This window comes from Ruditapes philippinarum, unplaced genomic scaffold, assembly GCF_026571515.1.
Source record: "Ruditapes philippinarum isolate M1 unplaced genomic scaffold, ASM2657151v2 ctg11184_1_1_1_1, whole genome shotgun sequence".
In the NCBI taxonomy this organism is placed as follows: domain Eukaryota; kingdom Metazoa; phylum Mollusca; class Bivalvia; order Venerida; family Veneridae; genus Ruditapes; species Ruditapes philippinarum.
The window spans coordinates 1-21,222 of NW_026859633.1; the positions used below are offsets into that span (position 1 = coordinate 1).

The window sequence follows — 21,222 nt, forward strand, 5'->3', positions numbered from 1 at the left end:
CTTTTTCTATATATTGAAAATTATTGTTTGTTTTTTCTTGTTTTCAATAATTATTATAGATTTATCTATAATTATCCTTGTGTAATTATGTTCATATACTTAGTAAGAAAGATGAAATATAACCATTTTGCTAATACTTTTTATAAAAACTTTTATGAATATTGTTTTACTTATACAAGACCGATCAGTAATCACATGTGTCGCCTCATGATGGCCAATTTCATGTTGGGACAAATTTTGTGACAGACGGACAGACAGACGGACAGTGCACAACTAGACTAACCACTTTGTACTGATCATTCCTGTAAAATTTGAATAAAATTGCACCAGTAGTTTATGAGGAGTAGTCCGGACAAGCTTTTGCGTATCTGGCAACACACAGAAAAAAACACCTTTTTATCAAAGGGCCATAACTCGGCCAAAAATCATTCAACCGGAAAACCCGTGCAATATGCGCAAGGACTTGAGCTACAGATCAATCCTGTAAAGTTTCATTGAAATTGCATAAGTGGTATAAGAGAAGTAGTCTGGACAAACTTTAAAAATAAAAATTATTAAAGGGCCATAACTCAAACAAAAATCATTGAACCGGAAAATGCTGACAATATGCACAACTAGACTTGGTACTGATCATTCCTTTAAAGTTTGGATGAAATTGCACCAGTAGTTTATGAGGAGTAGTCCGGACACTAAGCTTTTGTGTATCTGGCAACACACAGAAAAAGAAACCTTTTTATCAAAGGGCCATAACTTGGCCAAAAATCATTCAACCGGAAAACCCGTGCAATATGCGCAAGGACTTGAGCTACAGATCAATCCTGTAAAGTTTCACTGAAATTGCATTAGTGGTATAAGAGAAGTAGTCCGGACAAACTTTAAAAATAAAAATTATTAAAGGGCCATAACTCTGACAAAAATCATTGAACCGGAAAATGCTGACAATATGCACAACTAGACTTGGTACTGATCATTCCTGTAAAGTTTGGATGAAATTGCACCAGTAGTTTATGAGGAGTAGTCCGGACAAGTTTTGTGACGGACGGACGGGCGGACAGACTGACGGACAGACAGACGGACAGACAGACGACGGAGAAGTGATCCCTATATGTCGCCACTACTCCGTAGAGGCGACACAATAAGAATCACATTATTTGATAAATATAATAATTAAATAAAGTGTAATAATACATTAAATAAAATGCTATTAAATTTCACATTGTTATTCCTTTTTTATTACACAGCTTACCAACTGATCAACAGCATAATTGCCCATTCACACCTTTTGACCAGTTGACAAGGGATTAAACATCCCCTATATAATCTATATTGTCTGCAAAGTCTAAAATCCTTCTTTATTTAACTTGTCTGCAAAATCCCTCGATGTTTAACTTGTCTGCAAAGTCGTCTGCCAAGTTTACCGTCCCGTCAATGACGATCATTTACCAAAGGGGAGTAACTGTGCAAGAATTTAGAGGTTACGTACCATGGCGGAAACGTACCACTGTATAAATGTATCTTTTTGGAGGTTAAGGGTTTTATTTCGGGTATGTGATAAAATGTTATATTATATTCGTGTATGTTCAAAACTGACTTCACTTGTAGAATAACAAATATCATGCTCGAATAATACTCGTATAATTTTGTTCATATTGTTTAATGAATTTAGTATTGAAGCTTAACTCATCCTATACCCTATTATTCATATTATATATAAATGAAGCTTTTACTTATGATTATCTTGTGTCCCAGGTTATATATACTTCATATAAATGAGGCAAATACTCAAAGCGAGCCCTTCAGAGAAATTTTAGTTCAAATACATTTCACTACAAGTTTAGCTTACCAAAATTCCTTCTATAGCTAGGACAACACTAAAATTATTAATATGGTTTTAAACAGGTGTTCAGGTATAGTAGCTGTGGATACACGGATCTTGCAATGAAAGTAGAATCCGACATGTTAACTTATATTATGTTCATAGTAAACTTTAAAAATCCTTAATGGCCAATGATTGTGTATGAAATGAAAAGATAAAAAGATAAAAAAAAAAATCACCATTGTGCAGGGCTCATCCTGGGGGGAAATTTTAGGGAGAAGTGACTTCCTCGCGAAAATTAGGGAGAAGGGAAACAACCCAATGTGTATGCATTAACATGCATGGCTATACATCCTTTAATTATAATATAAACACAAATAACATCACTTATAATATTTCTCCAGTTTATTAATTAATAGTAGATTGATTAATAGTAGTATTAATTAAAAGTAGATTAATTAGTAGTAGATCTGGCAATGGCATCTAAATGTTCTTTAGCTGCAAATATGAATATAAAAAATTATTTTTGATATCTATTGATCAGCTATTTATAAGCTTTCTTTAAATATGTGTTTATATATTTTTATGTAGATTCTACATTTGTTGATAATAATGTGTAAGAAAAGATATGATGATAAAATTAATTTCATATTTTTTACTTTCCTCACTGTTAATAGAAGGATATTGATTAATAATATCTGTTCTATTCTATTCTGGTAACAGAAATTTCTTTCAAAGTCCTGATGTATGTATTGTAATGTCACATTTATATGCATATAATTATGCTTATAAAACAATTTTCAAACATCAAAGAATATGTAAAATATTACTGCAAACATTTGTGCACATTATATTTGATCACTAAAATTACATACATTCATTTCTTATTGAAAAAATTGACTGAGAAATTGTAGAAAAATAATTTCTAATTACCTCCCTTTATTTTCATGAACTGTTAAATTCGGTAATATCTTTATAAATAATGCTTTTTAAAATTTACAATATTGATAAATCTTAATCTGAGCGTCATATTTACGACATTAAAACAAATATATATATTGAAACAATAAGAACACTTCTTTCCTGACAAATTTTGTTGTTATATACGTTACATGATATACGACCGATATGTAGTTTAGTCGGGATGTCTTGCCCACGTGCGTAAACTGTGTCAAATTTGGCATTTCTACAAAGAGAACAATGCCAAACACCCCCACTGTCTACAACATACCAATCGCAAGATTTTTGCGAATTGGCTTTCTTAAATTTTCGCGTAGGTGTAACTATCAGAATCAGTAACTTTCTTACTGCTCTGTTTCGGCATTTCGCCTTGTAGCCATGACGTGAGCGACATAACAATTTTACAGTAAAAATTGATGTTAACAGACTGAAATCATTCAAAACTATGATTAAGTTTTTAATCCGGTCGCTGATCATTAATGAAATTGATTATTTCTAATTGACTAACAGTTTTGTGATAGCCGTGAAAAATCCATTGCACATCGCCTTTACTCGGGTTAAAAACCCACCATCGAAGTGCATCGTGTATATCAATTAGGGAAGATTGCACGTGTTTAGATAATCGGGGAAAAAACAATGTATAATTATCGCCAAATCCCGTATTAAACTCGCAAAACTATCACACAATTATACCGTTTCGGGCCGATGCTCTCATTATTTACTGTTTAGAGTAGGCGGTCTATCGCTTCGCTTACAGGTAGAAGGGTAGTATAAAGCGACGCTCTGATTGGATAATGATAATTAGCGGTCGTCATATGGGCGGATACAATCTCTGCTCTTTACATCGCTAAGTATTTACTATTTGGGAATGAAGATTTTATCGGCGATGTTGACTTCTCTTTGATCAATCGGAAGAGCGAAATTGGAATATACACGGCGAAGTTTTCGCCTGAATCGCCCTTCCGGATGAGCCCTGATTGTGTACAAAAATAGGTTCTACCGAGATTTGAACTCGGATTGCTGGATTCAAAGTCAAAAGTAAACATTTTCAAGATATCACATGTTACCTATACGAACATTTACCAGCTATTTGAAATGAACTCAGAAAATGTCCTTATCCTATCTCTTTCATTCAATTTTTCATTAATATTTGGCATTAAACACAGGCACTCTTTTATGCGGATTTACTTCATTATTGTGGCCAAAGAAAGGCAAATAACTGTGGACTGATTCCTATTTAAATACTTTGGTCCTGGATGGTTTTAACATGAACAGCAATTACACAAATTAGTCGCTGTGTTTTAAAGAGTCTCTTTTTTAATTGTAATTACATTCTTTAGTATGAGAATGAAAATTTGTACCTTATAGTTTTATACAAGTACAAGTATTATAAAACAAGTAACCGGGATATTATCTAAGATCCATCTATATTTTATTTCCAAACTGACACGTTACAATCGTTTTTATGAACTGACTGTAATCATTGAAGAGCAGATTTTCTTGGAGAACTCTGTGAAAAATTGACTAACGAAAAGTAAACGTAAAGTTCTGCCCATTCTTTAAGGCAGCATTCCTTCAGTAAAAAGGTTTTTATATTTAAATGATAAAATCATCTTATGGGTATTGTCATAAGTGTGATAAGATGAAATTGTTAAGAAAACACTTAATCACACACTTCAAACTTCTCTTTCTCATCGCCAGTGTGTATTGTCATAAGTGTGATAAAATGAATTTCTTGAGAAAACGCTTTTTCACACTCTTCAAACTTATGTTTCTTATCGCCATAGTATATTGTCATATGTAGGTTTGGTTCACTTTGGTGAGAAAATGTTTTTTCACACACTTGACACTTATGTTTCTACTAGCCAGTGTGTATTATTTTCATATGTGTGATAAGAGAAACTTGTGTTTGTTTGTTTGTTTCATTTTACGCCTTTTGCCAACAGTATTTCAGTCATATAGGCGGGTAGTTTACTAACCATCGTTCCTGGAGAGTTACACCAGTACTAGACTAGCTTTTTTTTTCTTTTTTTTTTTTTAAATGCGTTTATTTAAGGTCGCCACCTGAAAGCCCATATGGGCGACCATACACTCAAGTCGGGCCATCCTAGAGCGTCCCACCGAGATTTTTTCGTCAATTTTTTAGACTACCTTCCTCCGCGCTAAACTATCAAAGCATCTCCCGGGGATCAAACCCACGCCAGAGAGGTAACTGGATTAGAAGTCATCGACTCTAACCCATCAACCACGGGGGCGGTATAGAAACTTGTGTAGAAAATCCTTTTATACCACATATTTCACACTTCATTTCTTATCGCCAGTTTGTATTATCATACGTGTGATAAGATTGGTTGAGAAAACACTTCATCACACTTATGTTTTGTATCGCAATTGTGTATTCCTTGAGAAAACGTTTTAATACACACATCGCACTTATGTTTCTTTGCGCCAGAGTAAATGAAGGTTCAATACACTTTGGTGAGAAAAGGTTTTTATCACACACTTGAAACTTTTTCACAACTCTTTTCACCAGTATGTATTGCCATATGTGTTTTCAGAGAATAGCAGTTTGAAAATTCTTTATCACAAAAATTACATAAATGCTTATTCTCGCCAGTGTGTATTGTCATATGTCTAATTAAATGACTTTTTTGAGAAAATGCTTTAACACATATTTTACATTTATGATTCTTCTCGCCAGTATGTATTTTCATATGCATAATCAAATTACTTCCATGAGAAAATGCTTTATCACATATTTTACATTTATGATTCTTCTTGCCAGAATGTGTTCTCTTATGTGTGATCAAAGCACCTCGATGAGAAAATGTTTTGTCACATACTTCACATTTATGATTCTTCTCGCCAGTGTGTATTGTCATATGTGTGATCAAATTACTTCGATAAGAAAATGCTTTATCACATAATTTACATTTACATGTATGTATTTCTTCGCCAGTGTGTATTGTCATATGCCTGTTCAAAGAACCTCGTTGAGAAAATGCTTTATCACATATGTTACATATATAACTCTTCTCACCAGTATGTGTTGCCATATGTGTGATCAAATTACCTCCATGAGAAAATGCTTTATCACATATTTTACATTTATGATTCTTCTTGCCAGTATGTGTTCTCTTATGTGTGATCAAAGCACCTCGATGAGAAAATGTTTTGTCACATACTTCACATTTATGATTCTTCTCGCCAGTGTGTATTGTCATATGTGTGATCAAATTACTTTGATAAGAAAATGCTTTATCACATAATTTACATTTACATGTATGTATTTTTTCGCCAGTGTGTATTGTCATATGCCTGTTCAAAGAACCTCGTTGAGAAAATGCTTTATCACATATGTTACATATATGATTCTTTTCCCCATTATGTGTTGCCATATGAGTGTTAAGATATTGTCCTCGAGAAAATGCTCTATCACAAATTTTACATACATGATTCTTTTCGCCAGTATGTATTGTCATATGTAAGATCAAATTACCTCGATGAGAAAATGTTTTACCACATATTTTACATTCATGTTTTTCCTCGCCGGTATGTGTTGCCATATGTCTGATCAAAGTACTTTGTTGAGAAAATGATTTATCACATATGTTACATATATAATTCTTCTCGCCAGTATGTGTTGCCATATGTCTGATCAAATTACCTCGATGAGAAAATGTTTTACCACATATTTTACATTCATGTTTTTCCTCGCCGGTATGTGTTGCCATATGTCTGATCAAAGTACTTTGTTGAGAAAATGATTTATCACATATGTTACATATATAATTCTTCTCGCCAGTATGTGTTGCCATATGTCTGATCAAATTACCTCGATGAGAAAATGTTTTACCACATATTTTACATTCATGTTTTTCCTCGCCGGTATGTGTTGTCATATGCGTGATCAAAGTACCTTGTTGAAAAAATGCTTTATCACATATTTCACATTTATGATTCTTCTCGCCAGTACATGTTGCCATATGTATGATAAGATGTTGTTCTTGAGAAAATGCTTTATCACATACCTTACATACATGATTCTTTTCGCCAGGGTGTATTGTCATATGTGTGATCAAATTACATTGTGTACCTCGATGAGAAAATGTTTTCTCACATATTTTACATTTATGTTTTTTCTCGCCAGCATGTATATGCGTGATCAAAGTTTTTTGTTGAGAAAATGCTTCGCCGCATATTTTACATATATAATTCTTCTCACCAGCATGCGTTGCTATATGTATGTAAGATATTGTTCTTGAGAAAATACTTTATCACAAATTTTACACACATGACACTTCTCGCCAGTATGTATTGTCATATGTGTTTTCAAAGAACATCTTATTTCTTTGCACACCTCATTTTTGCAATTCAGGTGATAACTTCTCACAAAGTGTTTCTTTACTATCCAGATTGCCAGCTTTTGTTTCCTTGTTGGAAGTAAGACCTGGAATTAAAGAAATCATCATATATAACACTTGTATAATTCACCTTATATTTACAAATTCTAACATTTTAGATTCCTACAGACACTCAGGGTCGTCAAGTTTGCTTTCAAAGTTTCATTGTACAATGTACTGATATATGGGAATATTCATCTTACTAAGAAAATGCAGGTGGAACTGTAAACTTAAATAGTTATGTTTTTATTGTTTCAATAAGTTTAATTGTCAACACCTTTAAAAAGGAAAAAAGGACCAAAAATAACTATTGTTGGGCTCTGATTACTGCATCAATTACTGGCAGTGGAAGTTTGTTCCATAATTTTAGATTGAGTTTGCATGTTCAGTGAAACACATTCTAAAATTCATTTTCAGTGCCTGTATAGGCTTTGATTTAGGCTAATTGATTGTGCTTTTATGTTCGATATTTATCTATTTAAAATACAGTTTCTGTAATTTGCTAATATTGTTTTTGCTTTTCACTGTTATTTTATTTTGAATGTTTTATTTATTCACTTATTCCACTCAGATCACACCGTTTTGACTACAAGTTTCTTTGGCCATAATGATTAATTATTACATGTGCTTCATTAACAAAATATGATTTAATAATTTATCTTTCATACAAATAAAACAACAAATCAAAAGCATAAAAAACAATGGCATTCTAACTGAAACTATTTGTTATTTAAATGATAAAAAAAGCTATGCATGACTGTACTTTGTATACTTTGATGACATTTTTCAAGATGACAACACATGCATTTCCTTCAAATTCTTTTTTTTTACAAAATGACGAAGCAACACAGATTGACAGTTCCAAACTAGCAGACAACAGGCTATTTCTATCAGTAGCATTGCGAGTACAGTAAAGACAAATAGATGTTTTGATGCTAAAGCATCAAGTCGGCGGGAAGAAAAATGATTGTATTATCATAAGTATAAGAAAATATCAGTTTAATTAATGGTTCAAGAATAAAGAAAAGAGGAACAATATGTTGAGTAACTGTTTATTCACAATAAAACATCATATATATGAAGCAAACTTGCTTAGCAATATTTTCAAGGAACTGGTATGGTTATTAAATAAGCAAGTATTGTCTGGCAATATTGGTTTAAACAATATTTTATTTCAGCAAATATATATATATATATATACACACAATATATTACAATAAAATGCAAAAAGGATTGAGTAGAAAGCTAGAAGCTTTTTTAGAAACTCTCTCCTTGTCTGGCAATATTGACCTGAGACTCGTCAATTTTCGGAGGTGTTTCGTTAGTTTACGTAACTTATGATTAATGCTAAAGATTTTATTAATAGAATAGATCAATAAATATTGCTCGATGGCCTAGTGGTGGTTAGTATGACGAAGTTGTGACCTAGAAGGCCAAGTTCAAATCTTTGAAAATCCTTTTTACAGTTTTCATAAAACTATTTTTATTATTTCTTTTAACTATATGAAACATAAGTTGATAAATAGTGTTTCATTTCTAGCATTTTTTTTATTTCATAATTTGATAAATTTTGTAAGGCGAGTGATAATGCTTGTTATCTACCTTATACATATACCATTACACCAGACATCGAAATCCGTATTGTATATTTCAGAATCTGATAATTATCGCCAAATAATTAACGGTCATCGAATATTTGCGAAGTGACTCTGAACATATATATGTTTTAATTATTGCATAAAACAATGAAATTCTAACGTAAAAGTGGTATCTCCATAAAAAAAATATTCATATGCGCTATCGAAAATATGTATAATTTAGTTGAAATCAATATTCCTGTCCTTACATACGATATAGTTAACATTTAATTGCCTTTCCGTTCGATAATTTTTTCTATGTATCTAATAAGATTCCGGATACCGTTATACCGTTTTGGTAACCTGCGCAACGGAAATTGACGGAATATAACGAAGACAACGATTACCACAATTTATTTCAATTAATGTGCCTATTTAGCATAAATCTATTTTATAATGTTCAACCTTAACTAAACCAGAAAGGGCAAAGTTAAAACCTTTCCTAAGAATAAATGAAAAGGTTTTGAAAATCTATTCTTTAAATGGATATACAGACCTACATGTAAACATATAAAATATGGTACTTATCGGCCGCCGTACCTTTTTCCAACTATTCACAAGTTCCAGCAATCTGTTACTATTAAAAGATTTTAAAACAATAACATACAATGTGTAGTCACAGGATTCTTACAAACAGGGAGAATCTGTTTATAATTAGATAAAATAATGAAATATAAAAGGTCTCAGAAGATATAAACAACCAAATAATTTAAACGTGTCATTTCAAATATCATTCATGATTTATCTATCATAAAATAGCAATGCTTGACACCTAGAAAAAAGTAAAAGTATCCCTATATTCAATGACTGGTCCATAGGGAAACATTTTTAATTCATTTTATAAAATTGTAATGTTTTTTCTAAGATGTCAATATTTGTATATTTCACTTCCTTGAGCAACGTTACTTTATGTTTGAATTTTTAAGATTATGAAAAATAATTGTGGCTCTTAATTGTTCAATAACTGATTTGCTTTAATTTTCATATTTTAAGGCCTTTTCCTACCATAGATATAATATTAAACTGTTACAAATATAGTCGCCGGTTTCTACCGGCGACTTATAACCGATATCAAATTAAACATACAAGAGCAAATACGGGTAATTAGTAAAATTCTTGATTAAAGACTCATATTGACATATGCATTTTTCGACTTTCGTATAATTTTGCCGTACAGCTAGACAATACAGTGTGTCCTGGCTATCTATACATGACTCATGTACAGCTAGAACCATATGGGTAGGCCAGTACGGCTAACCACTCACTTTATCGATTCTAACATGACACCAACGACATCAACAAATAAATGCTGTCGTACCTGATATTAAGCTAAATTGTGCCTAATTTGTTTCGATACTTATTTTCAGCATGTCGGTTTTTCCATGTTCAATATGGAAACATGCGGGGCGTGTTCATTTATTTTGATTCTTTTGTCATAATATTTACATGGCAAACATCACTGATATATAAATTTAGCTTTGGAATATACGAATATTTACAGGCATGTCAAACAGGTTGAAGAATTAGGTCACGCCATTATATCGATGCATTGTGAGAATCACTCAGTTTGTCAAAGTTTGGAAAGCCTGAACCATCTTTATGTTAGATTTTTCAGTCAATTAGAATCTAAGATGTCTGTTTTAAAATGTAAGCATAAATTTAGGAACTTTCAACAGACAGTTAATGTACTTTTAATAATAACCCACTATTTGTAAGTCTATTTATAATCTACAAGATCTGACGGTACTGGAAACATGTTGTTGATCATTTTTACAGCATAAAACAAATGCGAAAGATTTTCGTGACACTGCTGTAAATGTAAACAACCAGCAGCTAGTGCATTTTGCAAAAAAATCGAAAGATTTGTAAATAGATCGATACAATAAATAGCATGATGCAGCACGAAATACCCAAATATACCCTGGGATATACGATAACTTATCGTATGTCCCAGATATACCCACATTTATTTTTGTTTTTGTAAAATATAGATTATCGTCAAGTGCCCTAGATTCGACCCTGCCCTTGATTCGTCACTATGTTTTATTACGTCACACAATCTTTTTAGGGGTACCAAAAAGGATGAGAAAATCAATATTACTGTGTACATTTCATGTATCGGCAATTTTTATTTAGCAACAAGTTTTAGTCGGTAAATTAAGGATAAAATAAATAATAATCCCATTTTTTATAATTCTAACTGAATATTATCATAAATGTTGTTTTATTTCATTTTTATCGATTTTTTATCAAAAGTTTTTAACTGTCTGCTTTGTTTACATTTTAATGAATGGAAATTTCCTCAGAAACACGCTACCGGAAGTGAATATTTTAAGCAAGTGCGCGTTGCAGGTGCGTGTGACGACTCAAGGACCATTTAAAATGGCGGATTATAAGGTCAATGACCTTTATTTACTACGATTTATCGGTCATTGAATCTTTTATAGAAAATTAATAATGGAATAATGTGAAAATATTATAAATAAATTAACAAGTAAGACATTTTTATTTTGATTAATTTTCTTTTTAATCGTTTATATAACATTTGAAAGCTTAGGGTGTCGAATCATGGGCAGACAAGGATATAATCAGAAATAAATAAATATTTATAAAAATAATATGACCTACCCTGCTATAACTTTCATTCATTCCGTTGAAATGGGCAGTTAAGATGTTAATAAAGTTGTGACATTTGCTTATCTACTATATAGGTAACTTTATGAAAGTACTTGCAATTTTAAATCAATATACATGAATATTTGTTGGCAAACAGGACATTTCGGCCCCAAACCAAATCGGCCCCAGTAGAAAAATCGGCCCCTGGACGTTTCGGCCCTTTTCTGCGAGACGTTTCGGCCCTACTATATAGTACAGACAATTCATTAAATTAATTAACAATAATTGATTTAATTACAATTAAACATTTATGACCCTTTAATTCTTTAAATAATTATTTATTATCTTTTGATATTTTGAACCATTTAGATATACGTTAATGTTTTTAAAGGTGTAACAAACAATAAAGGCAGGTTAAAACTTCAAAAGATTTTTAAAAAAACGGTTTGCTATAATCTCCTGATAATATTTTTAATCATTATTGTTATTAGATAATGATAGATGCTAGATGTTATAAAAGTGATTGAAAGATTGAAACAAAATCATAAATGTACCTGCTATATATTTATTAATTAGTTTTAATCAAACGATGTTGACAGTGACCAAAGAATTATAGATATTATGGCTTCTGTTTTCTTTTCATTGTAAAATTACATGACCGGATATTTCGATTTTCACGTGCATGAACAACTAACTTTCCTTACCTGATAATTAAATGTGTTAGATTTTTAATATCAAGGAAATAATTACAAGTAGCTATTTATTATGAGATAAACATAAACATTGAAGTTAACATTAAATGCAACAAGTATCTAATCGTTGATGGTTTTGGAAAAGATTTAATCTTTTACGAAAAATATATAAGACGTATCGTAAATCTTTCAAGGTACTTGGAAATTGGCGTTCCACTTCATGAAAATTGTCATTTATGATTATTATAACTATGAAATTTTAATATACCGGTTTCAAACACAGTACTTAAACTTGGGCCGATTTGGTAAAGGGCCAAAACGTCTGGGGCCGAAACGTCTTGGGTAATTTGGGGCCGATACGTCTTGGGGCCGAAACGTCTCGAAATCATTTGTTGTCTACACTTACATTTTTAAGGTGTAATTTTGTTGAGATTTCATATGGGTGCATAGAAAAACCGGAAAGCACCGGATAGCACCGAAAAACCGGAAAGCACTCAAATTTCTATTAAAAACATATGAAAACGTTAATTAATCGGTTTGAAAGTGTTACCAATCGATTTATTAGATTAAAATCTTTCAGACAAGTCATTTTTATATTTATATATTGATAATTATTACGAGTATTTAGGAAAATAGATATATCGAGTGCTTTCCGGTCCTGTTAAGATACATGTACATTACCGGATAGCAATATTGTTTATCAAAGTTATACATGTAAATCTTTATTTTATTGGTTTGAAAGTGTTACCAATCGATTTATTAGATCAAAATCTTACAGACAAGTCATTTTTATAAAAATATATTGATAATTTTTACGATTATTTAGGAAAATAAGATATATCGAGTGCTTTCCGGTCCTGCTAAGGTACATGTACATTACCGGATAGCAATATTGAATATCAAAGTAATACATGAAAACTTTATTTTATTGGTTTGAAAGTGTAACCAATCGATTTATTAGATCAAAATCTTTCAGACAACATGTTTTTATAAATATATATTGATAATTATTACTATTATTTAGGAAAATAAGATATATCGAGTGCTTTCCGGTCCTGCTAAGGTACATGTACATTACCGGATAGCAATATTGAATATCAAAGTAATACATGAAAACTTTATTTTATTGGTTTGAAAGTGTTACCAATCGATTTAATATATCAAAATTTTCCAGACAACATGTTTTTATAATTGTACTATGATTATTATAACGATTATTTAGGAATGTTAAAGAAATTGAGAATGCTTTCCGGTTTTGTTAAGTATATGTACCGAATAGCACTCGAATTTTCACTAAAAATTAATTAATATTACGAATAAAAAAGTTTAAAATAGATATTAAAATAGATATATCGAGTGCTTTCCGGTCCTGCACATTCCATTATTGCTTTCCGGTCCTGTGAAGTAATAGTAATACATCACCGAAAAGCACTGGTCCTCTTACCTCAGACATACAGATGGTATATAAATATTTAAAATGTATGTACCTTGTCTAATATATTAATATATTTATTTGTTGTAGGCTATATGGAAGACAAGAGGATTCAAAATAGCAGGAAGAGAAGAACAATAATTGTTTCAGTGATGTTTTTTTATTTTTGACAATAAACAGTGCAATAAATAAAAATAAACGAAACTAAATACTAAGAACAAAATAAACAGATATAAAACAGAACTTAGCAAACATATATACATACATAATTGAAAAAGAAGTATGATATTGAAATCAATCAAGGCACACTTCACGCCTCGTTTATTACACGTGCACACGCTGATTGAACGGACACACGCTGATTTAATTATCACATTTAAAGAGGTGTTAATAATACACAATTGACCTTGATATAAAGTTCTAAGAGATTTCGTATATATCCGTTACAAACATTTCTTTTCATGAGTGCCGTAATAATCTTCATTAAACAAAATTAATTTTATATCAAAAGAGTGTGTAGTTAATTGCAATTTCTAATTATCTAATTTAATGTGCATGTAAAGGACAGTGTCTAATTAATGCAACTTTGATGTGCAGGTCGGTACTCTCAATTATCATAATTGTGTACAAATTGATTAAATCATCACCTTTTTGTGCTACAATATACAAGGTCTTTAATCAGCAAGGATTAGCACGTGTGATAAACAATACAACAACTACTGTCCTCCACTGATGACCACATTGCTTTTCGGTACACATAGTATGGAAAAAATAAAGACATAACTGAACGAAAATTTATAAGTTTTTCTTTATTTTACATGATATAAAAATATAATAAGAAAAAATATGGTTCGATGCTTTGAATAACTTATTGGTACTTTTTACACATCCTCTTTCTGTCCTTCACACAACCTATAAAATATTAGAAATATGATACATTGTCAGATCTATGGTATGAGCAAGATTGAAAAATCGTGTAACTAATCATAATATTTTTAATTGAAATAATGTCAACTTAATTAATCAATTAAATAAAGTTTTCATGTATTAATTGGATAAACAATATTGCTATTCGGTAATGTACATGTATCTTAGCAGGACCGGAAAGCACTCGATATATCAGTTTTCCTAAATACTCGTAATAATTATCATTATATATTTATAAAAACATGTTGTCTGAAAGATTTTGATCTAATAAATCGATTGGTAACACTTTCAAACCAATAAAATAAAGTTTTCATGTATTACTTTGATAAACTATATTGCTATTCGGTAAAGTACGTGTACCCTAGCAGGACCGGAAAGCACTCGATATTTCTTATTTTCCTAATCAAACGTAATAATTATCAATATATATTTATAAAAACATGTTGTCTGAAAGATTTTGATCTAATAAATCGATTGGTTACACTTTCAAACCAATAAAATAAAGTTTTCATGTATTACTTTGATATTCAATATTGCTATCCGGTAATGTACATGTACCTTAGCAGGACCGGAAAGCACACGATATATCTATTTTCCTAAATAATCGTAAAAATTATCAATATATTTTTATAAAAATGACTTGTCTGTAAGATTTTGATCTAATAAATCGATTGGTAACACTTTCAAACCAATAAAATAAAGTTTTCATGTATAACTTTGATAAACAATATTGCTATCCGGTAATGTACATGTATCTTAACAGGACCGGAAAGCACTCGATATATCTATTTTCCTAAATACTCTTAATAATTATCAATATATAAATATAAAAATGACTTGTCTGAAAGATTTTAATCTAATAAATCGATTGGTAACACTTTCAAACCGATTAATTAACGTTTTCATATGTTTTTAATAGAAATTTGAGTGCTTTCCGGTATTTCGGTGCTATCCGGTGCTTTCCGGTTTTTCTATGCACCGATTTCATATCATATACAAGTGTCCATGTTTAAAAAAATAGCTTTAATGGAGTACATATATATACTGTATTTTGGTTCAAAACATAATGGTAGGAAAATGTATAGATCTATCATTACATCTTAGTGAAAGTCTATATTGTATTCATGATTAAAACATCACTTTTTAAGTATAAAACATTTATTTATTTAGGCAATATTTGGGTATATTTGGGTATATTTGGGTATTTAGTGCTGCCCCGATACAATGGGGTTCGACTACACACAGTAAGATAAACCTCCGATAGACGATAGAAATATTAAACATTTTTACCTGATATTCTATTGAAACAAACTGTTAAACGAAAAATATTTTTGCAGGATCAATGACGATCATTTATCAAAGGGGAGTAACCATACTATTTGCCAATCCGGTCGCTTCCGGTTCCCGGTCTCTCCCGGTCTCTTTTGACCAGCCAATACAAGAAACCGAAGAATAGTATCATATTTACTGGCCCGGTCTGTACCGGTCGTCGAATGATTAATAGTAAAAACTTATGTTTCATTATGAAAAATGATGTTATTATATAATTATTTGAAAAAGATCTAATACACCTTGTGTAACCATTATACCAATAGATCTAATGAAGTCAGATTAGTCTAATGAAGTCAGATTGGGTTTTCCTCTTTCCAGACTGCATGATTTTTAACGATTTGATGGTGTCACTCACTATCTACTATGAACTGTTTGATAACAAATATGTCACATTTGTAGCTATCGGCATTATAATTTTACACAAAACTTAATTGTTTTACAATGCTAGTCTACATTCATGCAGACTATATGAATTGTTTTTCTATTGCATGATTAACATTTAAAGGGGGAACTAGGGCGAATGCTGTAAATTTTATCTACTTTATTGACTGAAATATTATGTATATTATTATGCCTACTTAAATAAAATTGTTCTACTGCAAAAAAATGATATTAACAAGACTGCATAAGACCACACAACTTGAAATTACTTAGTACCTAAAATGAAAACAATTGAAGGTCTACCACCACTATGGTACACTTGCTATGTACTTGCTGTTATTTAAGTATACCTTCCACAGAAACCTCATGTATCTGATAGTATTCCAGCTCTGCTCTACATCAAAGCTAACCCCAAGACATGCTACGACATTACCAATTACAAGTCAACACACCTTCTGCTGAGTATTTGCAGACGGAAATCTACCAGTACCAGCAATAAACTCTCCGACAAGAAGTTCTTCCTAGTATATTTAACTCTACTACTTCTCGCCAATTCAAATGACGTCAAAGTAAACCCTGGACCCCACTAAACGACGGCAGTGTCTACCCATGTCACCAGCCAGTAACATGGGATCACCGGGCCGATGTTTGCCACATCTGTGACCAATGGTACCACCTTAATTGCCAAGATGTTCACTCTTGAAACTATAATATCCTAAATGAAGATAGCGCTATACGCTTGGACTGACTTCTCTGCAACAACCTAAACTAGAGCTGTGCGCTTCGACCTACATTCACTATCAAAGTCAAATCTTTTTGAATTACTATCGCTTACAAGCACAAACATGCAGAGCCCAAAGACACAATAAAAATTAAAACCTCTTCAATCATCAACTCCAGAAAGAAGTAGAATCCCAAAGAAGAAACCACCAAAAAGCTACCACTTAGAATCCTGAATGTCAACAGCCAGTCCATTAAGAAAAAGCAAGACAGAATAGAAAACCTCATAGAGAGCACCAACCTGATATCATTATTATCACAGAAACATGGCTGAACCCCTCTATCACCGACAACCAAATCGTCCCAGACAAATTTAAACTATGGCTAAATGATCGAAAGACAGGCACAGGCGGAGGCGTTGGCGACTTTACCCTGCAAGGCTGGACTGGAAATCAAAAACATTAAAAGTAAGCACGGCCTATGCACGCCTCAACTATCAGTTCTCAGACTGCCTAGATGTCAATGGACTTATCAAAATTGTTGAAGATACAACAAGAAATAACAACAGTCTTGACCTCGTTATAACAAGCAAAGTACAGCAAGTCACTACAATGCTCGGCATGTCTGACCATGACACTGACTTCATTGAGCTTGATCTTAGCCGTGTCACCCATACCCAAACACCCCGGAAAATCCCCCTTTACAAGAAAGGTCGATGGGATAGCATGAAGAAAGACATTGCAACACTTCACCAAACAACGAAGTCTATGGCGGAAAACAACACCCACATCAACAGTATCTGGATCAAATTCACAACTACATTAAAACAAGAACACAACAACATATGCCTCACAAAACTGCTGGACCAAGAGAAGCATCACCATGGATTGACAAGAACATCAAAAGACTAATTCGGAAACGAGACCGTCTCCATAAGAAAATGAAAACATCCCAAGACAAACAACAGCAAAGAAATTACAAGAACTGCAAACACTTAGTGTAGAAGAATTTCCGACAAGCTTACTGGACATATGTTGACAATATTGTGACACCGCAGCCTACAGATCTAAACTTACACAGTCGTCCGACAATTTGCAGATGATACGCTGGCCTCCCTCGCCATCACCAACAAGTCCGACTGTTCCACCATTCAAGCTGACCTCGACAAACTAGATGTCTGGGAAGAGAAGTGGAAAATGTCATTCCATCCAGACAAATGCCGAGTCCTCAGCATCTCCAAGAAAAGAAGCCCCATCTGCCACAACTATTCACTCTTCATGGTCATACTCTAGAGCACGTCACACCAGCTAAACACCTCGGATGCACACTGAATAACAACCTAGACTGGGGCCAACATAAACATAACATCTGCAACAAAGCCAACCGTACCATCAGCTTCCTGCAAAGAAACCTTAACATCACCTCTACATCCACCAAAGAAACGGCCTACTAAGTTCTATAGTCCGCCTACAGTGGAGTATGCAAGCACTGTCTGGGACCCCCACGAGAAAGGAGACATACACCGTCTAGACATGGTCAAATGACGAGCTGCACATTATGTTAAGAACAAGTATCACAACAGGTCCAGCGTCACAGACATGTGAGCAGACCTGGAATGGAAATCATTACAAAAGCGTCGTTAGGTCAGGCTGATCATGCTCTACAAATTCATCAACAACAAGGTCGCTCTAGACAACTCACAACTCATGCCTATAAAAAATGCACATAACCTATCCTACAGGATCCTTTACTGCCGCACCCAATATCGTCAACAATCCTTTTTCCCACGCACCATCAAAGACTGGAACAGCCTCCCTCAAGATACTATATCAGCCGGTACAGTTGAGTCATTCCGTAGTCATCTGTCCCAACTCTTAACTTAACCGCATGCTTGACCGTTTTTAACCTGCACTGCATATATTCCTCACTATTTTACTCTTCTTTTCCCTCTAGCGCATAACCTGGCAGTAAAACTCTGTTAGTTGAAGGTGGCCAGTATATAAGTACATAGAAGAATATTAACTAAGTGACCCAAGGTTTGCCAGAATAATATTTTTGTAGTATTTTACTATGCAATTCTAAGTTAAATAAGTGGCTTCTACACTTCTGCATGAGCGGGGCCGCTTTTTTCTAAGGGGACATAACTTTTGTAGACCGCTAGGCAATGCTATATGCAAAATCTCATGATAATATTGTGATATATTCTAAGTGAATTTAATGTGAATTTAGATTACAGCCGTATTCAGACACGTAAACATAGGGCGGGGAGGGGGCTTTAAGAGGCCAAACCCTTCCTTCGACAAGACAATGCGAGATAATGGTTACAACGTTTTCGCCATCCCATGTATGTTTTCAGAATATCCGGAGTTGACTGTGTATAGAGAACATTCAATTTTTTTCCTTTAAAACAGTATTTATTTTCATCGTGTTGAATGAAAATAAATATTTAGGTGAAATATGATAATTTTCATACCGAAAGATGAAAATAAATCCTGTATTTGTAGAATAAACTTTTTTATCTGTTTAATATGTACATCTGTTTCTTATGTTCGTTTTTTACATCACAATTTTAAAGACTTTCCCTTTAATTTTGCGCATTGGCTGAATATAGCAAAAAGTCCGGCAAGATCAGTGAAAATACGGAAAATATTTTCACTGCAGTAAAAAAATTTTTTTTACAGTCAAAATCGGAAAATGAAAATACACATTTTATTTCATCAATACGCTCAATATGTCATTGATAAATATATAATAAAACGCTTTATTTAGCTCGAGCACATATAATTAGGTTGACAAATTTGACAATCTGGTGGATAATAATTTGGTTATGGTAGACAAATTTCATATTCAAGTAAAAGTAAATCATATCGATCATTGTATTGTAAATACATTTTTGACTATATTTTAATTTTAAAAAGTGAAATTAATAGTATAATAAAGTTTAGCAGGTAATTTGTAAGTAATAAAATTGTTATAATGAGATATTAATTAAGAAATAATATCGGTCTTAGCCATGTTTATCGGCTATTTAACATCGGTTTGGAGTTTTGATGCGTAGGAATTGACCACGATCGAAGGCCGTATGCCGGAGTGGTAATTTGTTGTTTTTTTTAAATTAAAAATATAAAATGACAAAGCCGGTGTTAAATAGCCGATAAACACAGTGCTCAGACCGATATTATTTCGATTCTAACAAGAAAAAATAAGAAACATCACTAATGTTATTTTTCAAGTGAAAAATAACTTTCAATGCCGATTTTCGATTAAATTTTAAGCTGTTCGATTTCTCACCCTACTGTTGCTAATACATAGAAATTACGAAACAAAAGAAATAAATATAAAAATGTTATTTTATCAAGTTTTCTACAATAAAATCTTACGTCTTAGAATGGATTGTATTGTGTTTACACCAGTGCTCATGTTTGTTTGTAATGACATCAGGGAGTTATGAATGAGTTGTATACTTAGGATAACGTCATTACGCTGCGCCGTTTTGTCAAAATATTTATCAACTGATATGGATCAAATCTATGGCGTAAGTGTATGTGAAATATTATTTTGGTATTGTATGGAAAGAAAACATAATGAAAACTGCAAATATAAATAAAAATGTTTTTATTGTTGCTTTAAAAGGTTTCGTTAACTATAAAATTGAGGGAGAAAACATAACAGCCCCATACACAAGTAGTCCCTAACCAGTGTTTATTGGCAGTTTAATACCGGGTTTTTTCTTCTTTGTCTATAATGACGAGGAGTGTTAAAATAGTAATTTGATACCAGGACAATATACGTACATGTATATCACTACTATAAAAGAAAAATAGTTACATCAGACTGTAATTATCAATTGTTAGATTTTATGCGCCGCTTAATCATACTTAAGTTCATACATTATTAATCATGTTACCTTTACAAAGAACTTTATATTTCTCACACAATTTTAAGTGTGCGGTTCCATGGTGTAATTGTATATAAGGACTCAATACTCTGAATCTTGCGACCTGAAATTCAAATGTCTGTGGAACCTTCACAGTTTGTATCGCTGACGACATCAACCAACAGTTAAACAAATTATGCATATGAATGCATATATTTTAATGAATACATAATTATAATGTGGACAAATATTTGAAGTACATATTTTACATATTCTTCGATGTTTGAAAATTGTTTTTGAAGCATAATTATATACATATATATATAATGTTTCACTTAAGTGAGGTAACAACCATAATTACAACATTCAAGATCTTTAAGTAAAACGGTTTTTACATTTAAGTGATAAAAATAACAGCTGTTAAGTTAT

The 21,222-nt window shown here is 32.3% G+C and overlaps 1 protein-coding gene across 1 annotated transcript; it reads right to left on the reverse strand.

The window, feature by feature from the left end:
* Window positions 1–4,186: 4,186 nt before the first annotated feature.
* Window positions 4,187–15,850, reverse strand: LOC132757305 (zinc finger protein 271-like). Its single transcript, XM_060748551.1, has 2 exons — window positions 15,774–15,850; window positions 4,187–7,226 (listed from the first exon to the last, which is right to left on the reverse strand). The coding sequence occupies exon 2, from the start codon at window positions 6,844–6,846 to the stop codon at window positions 5,272–5,274; it is 1,575 nt and encodes a 524-aa protein (XP_060604534.1). The 5' UTR covers window positions 6,847–7,226; window positions 15,774–15,850; the 3' UTR covers window positions 4,187–5,271.
* Window positions 15,851–21,222: the final 5,372 nt, after the last annotated feature.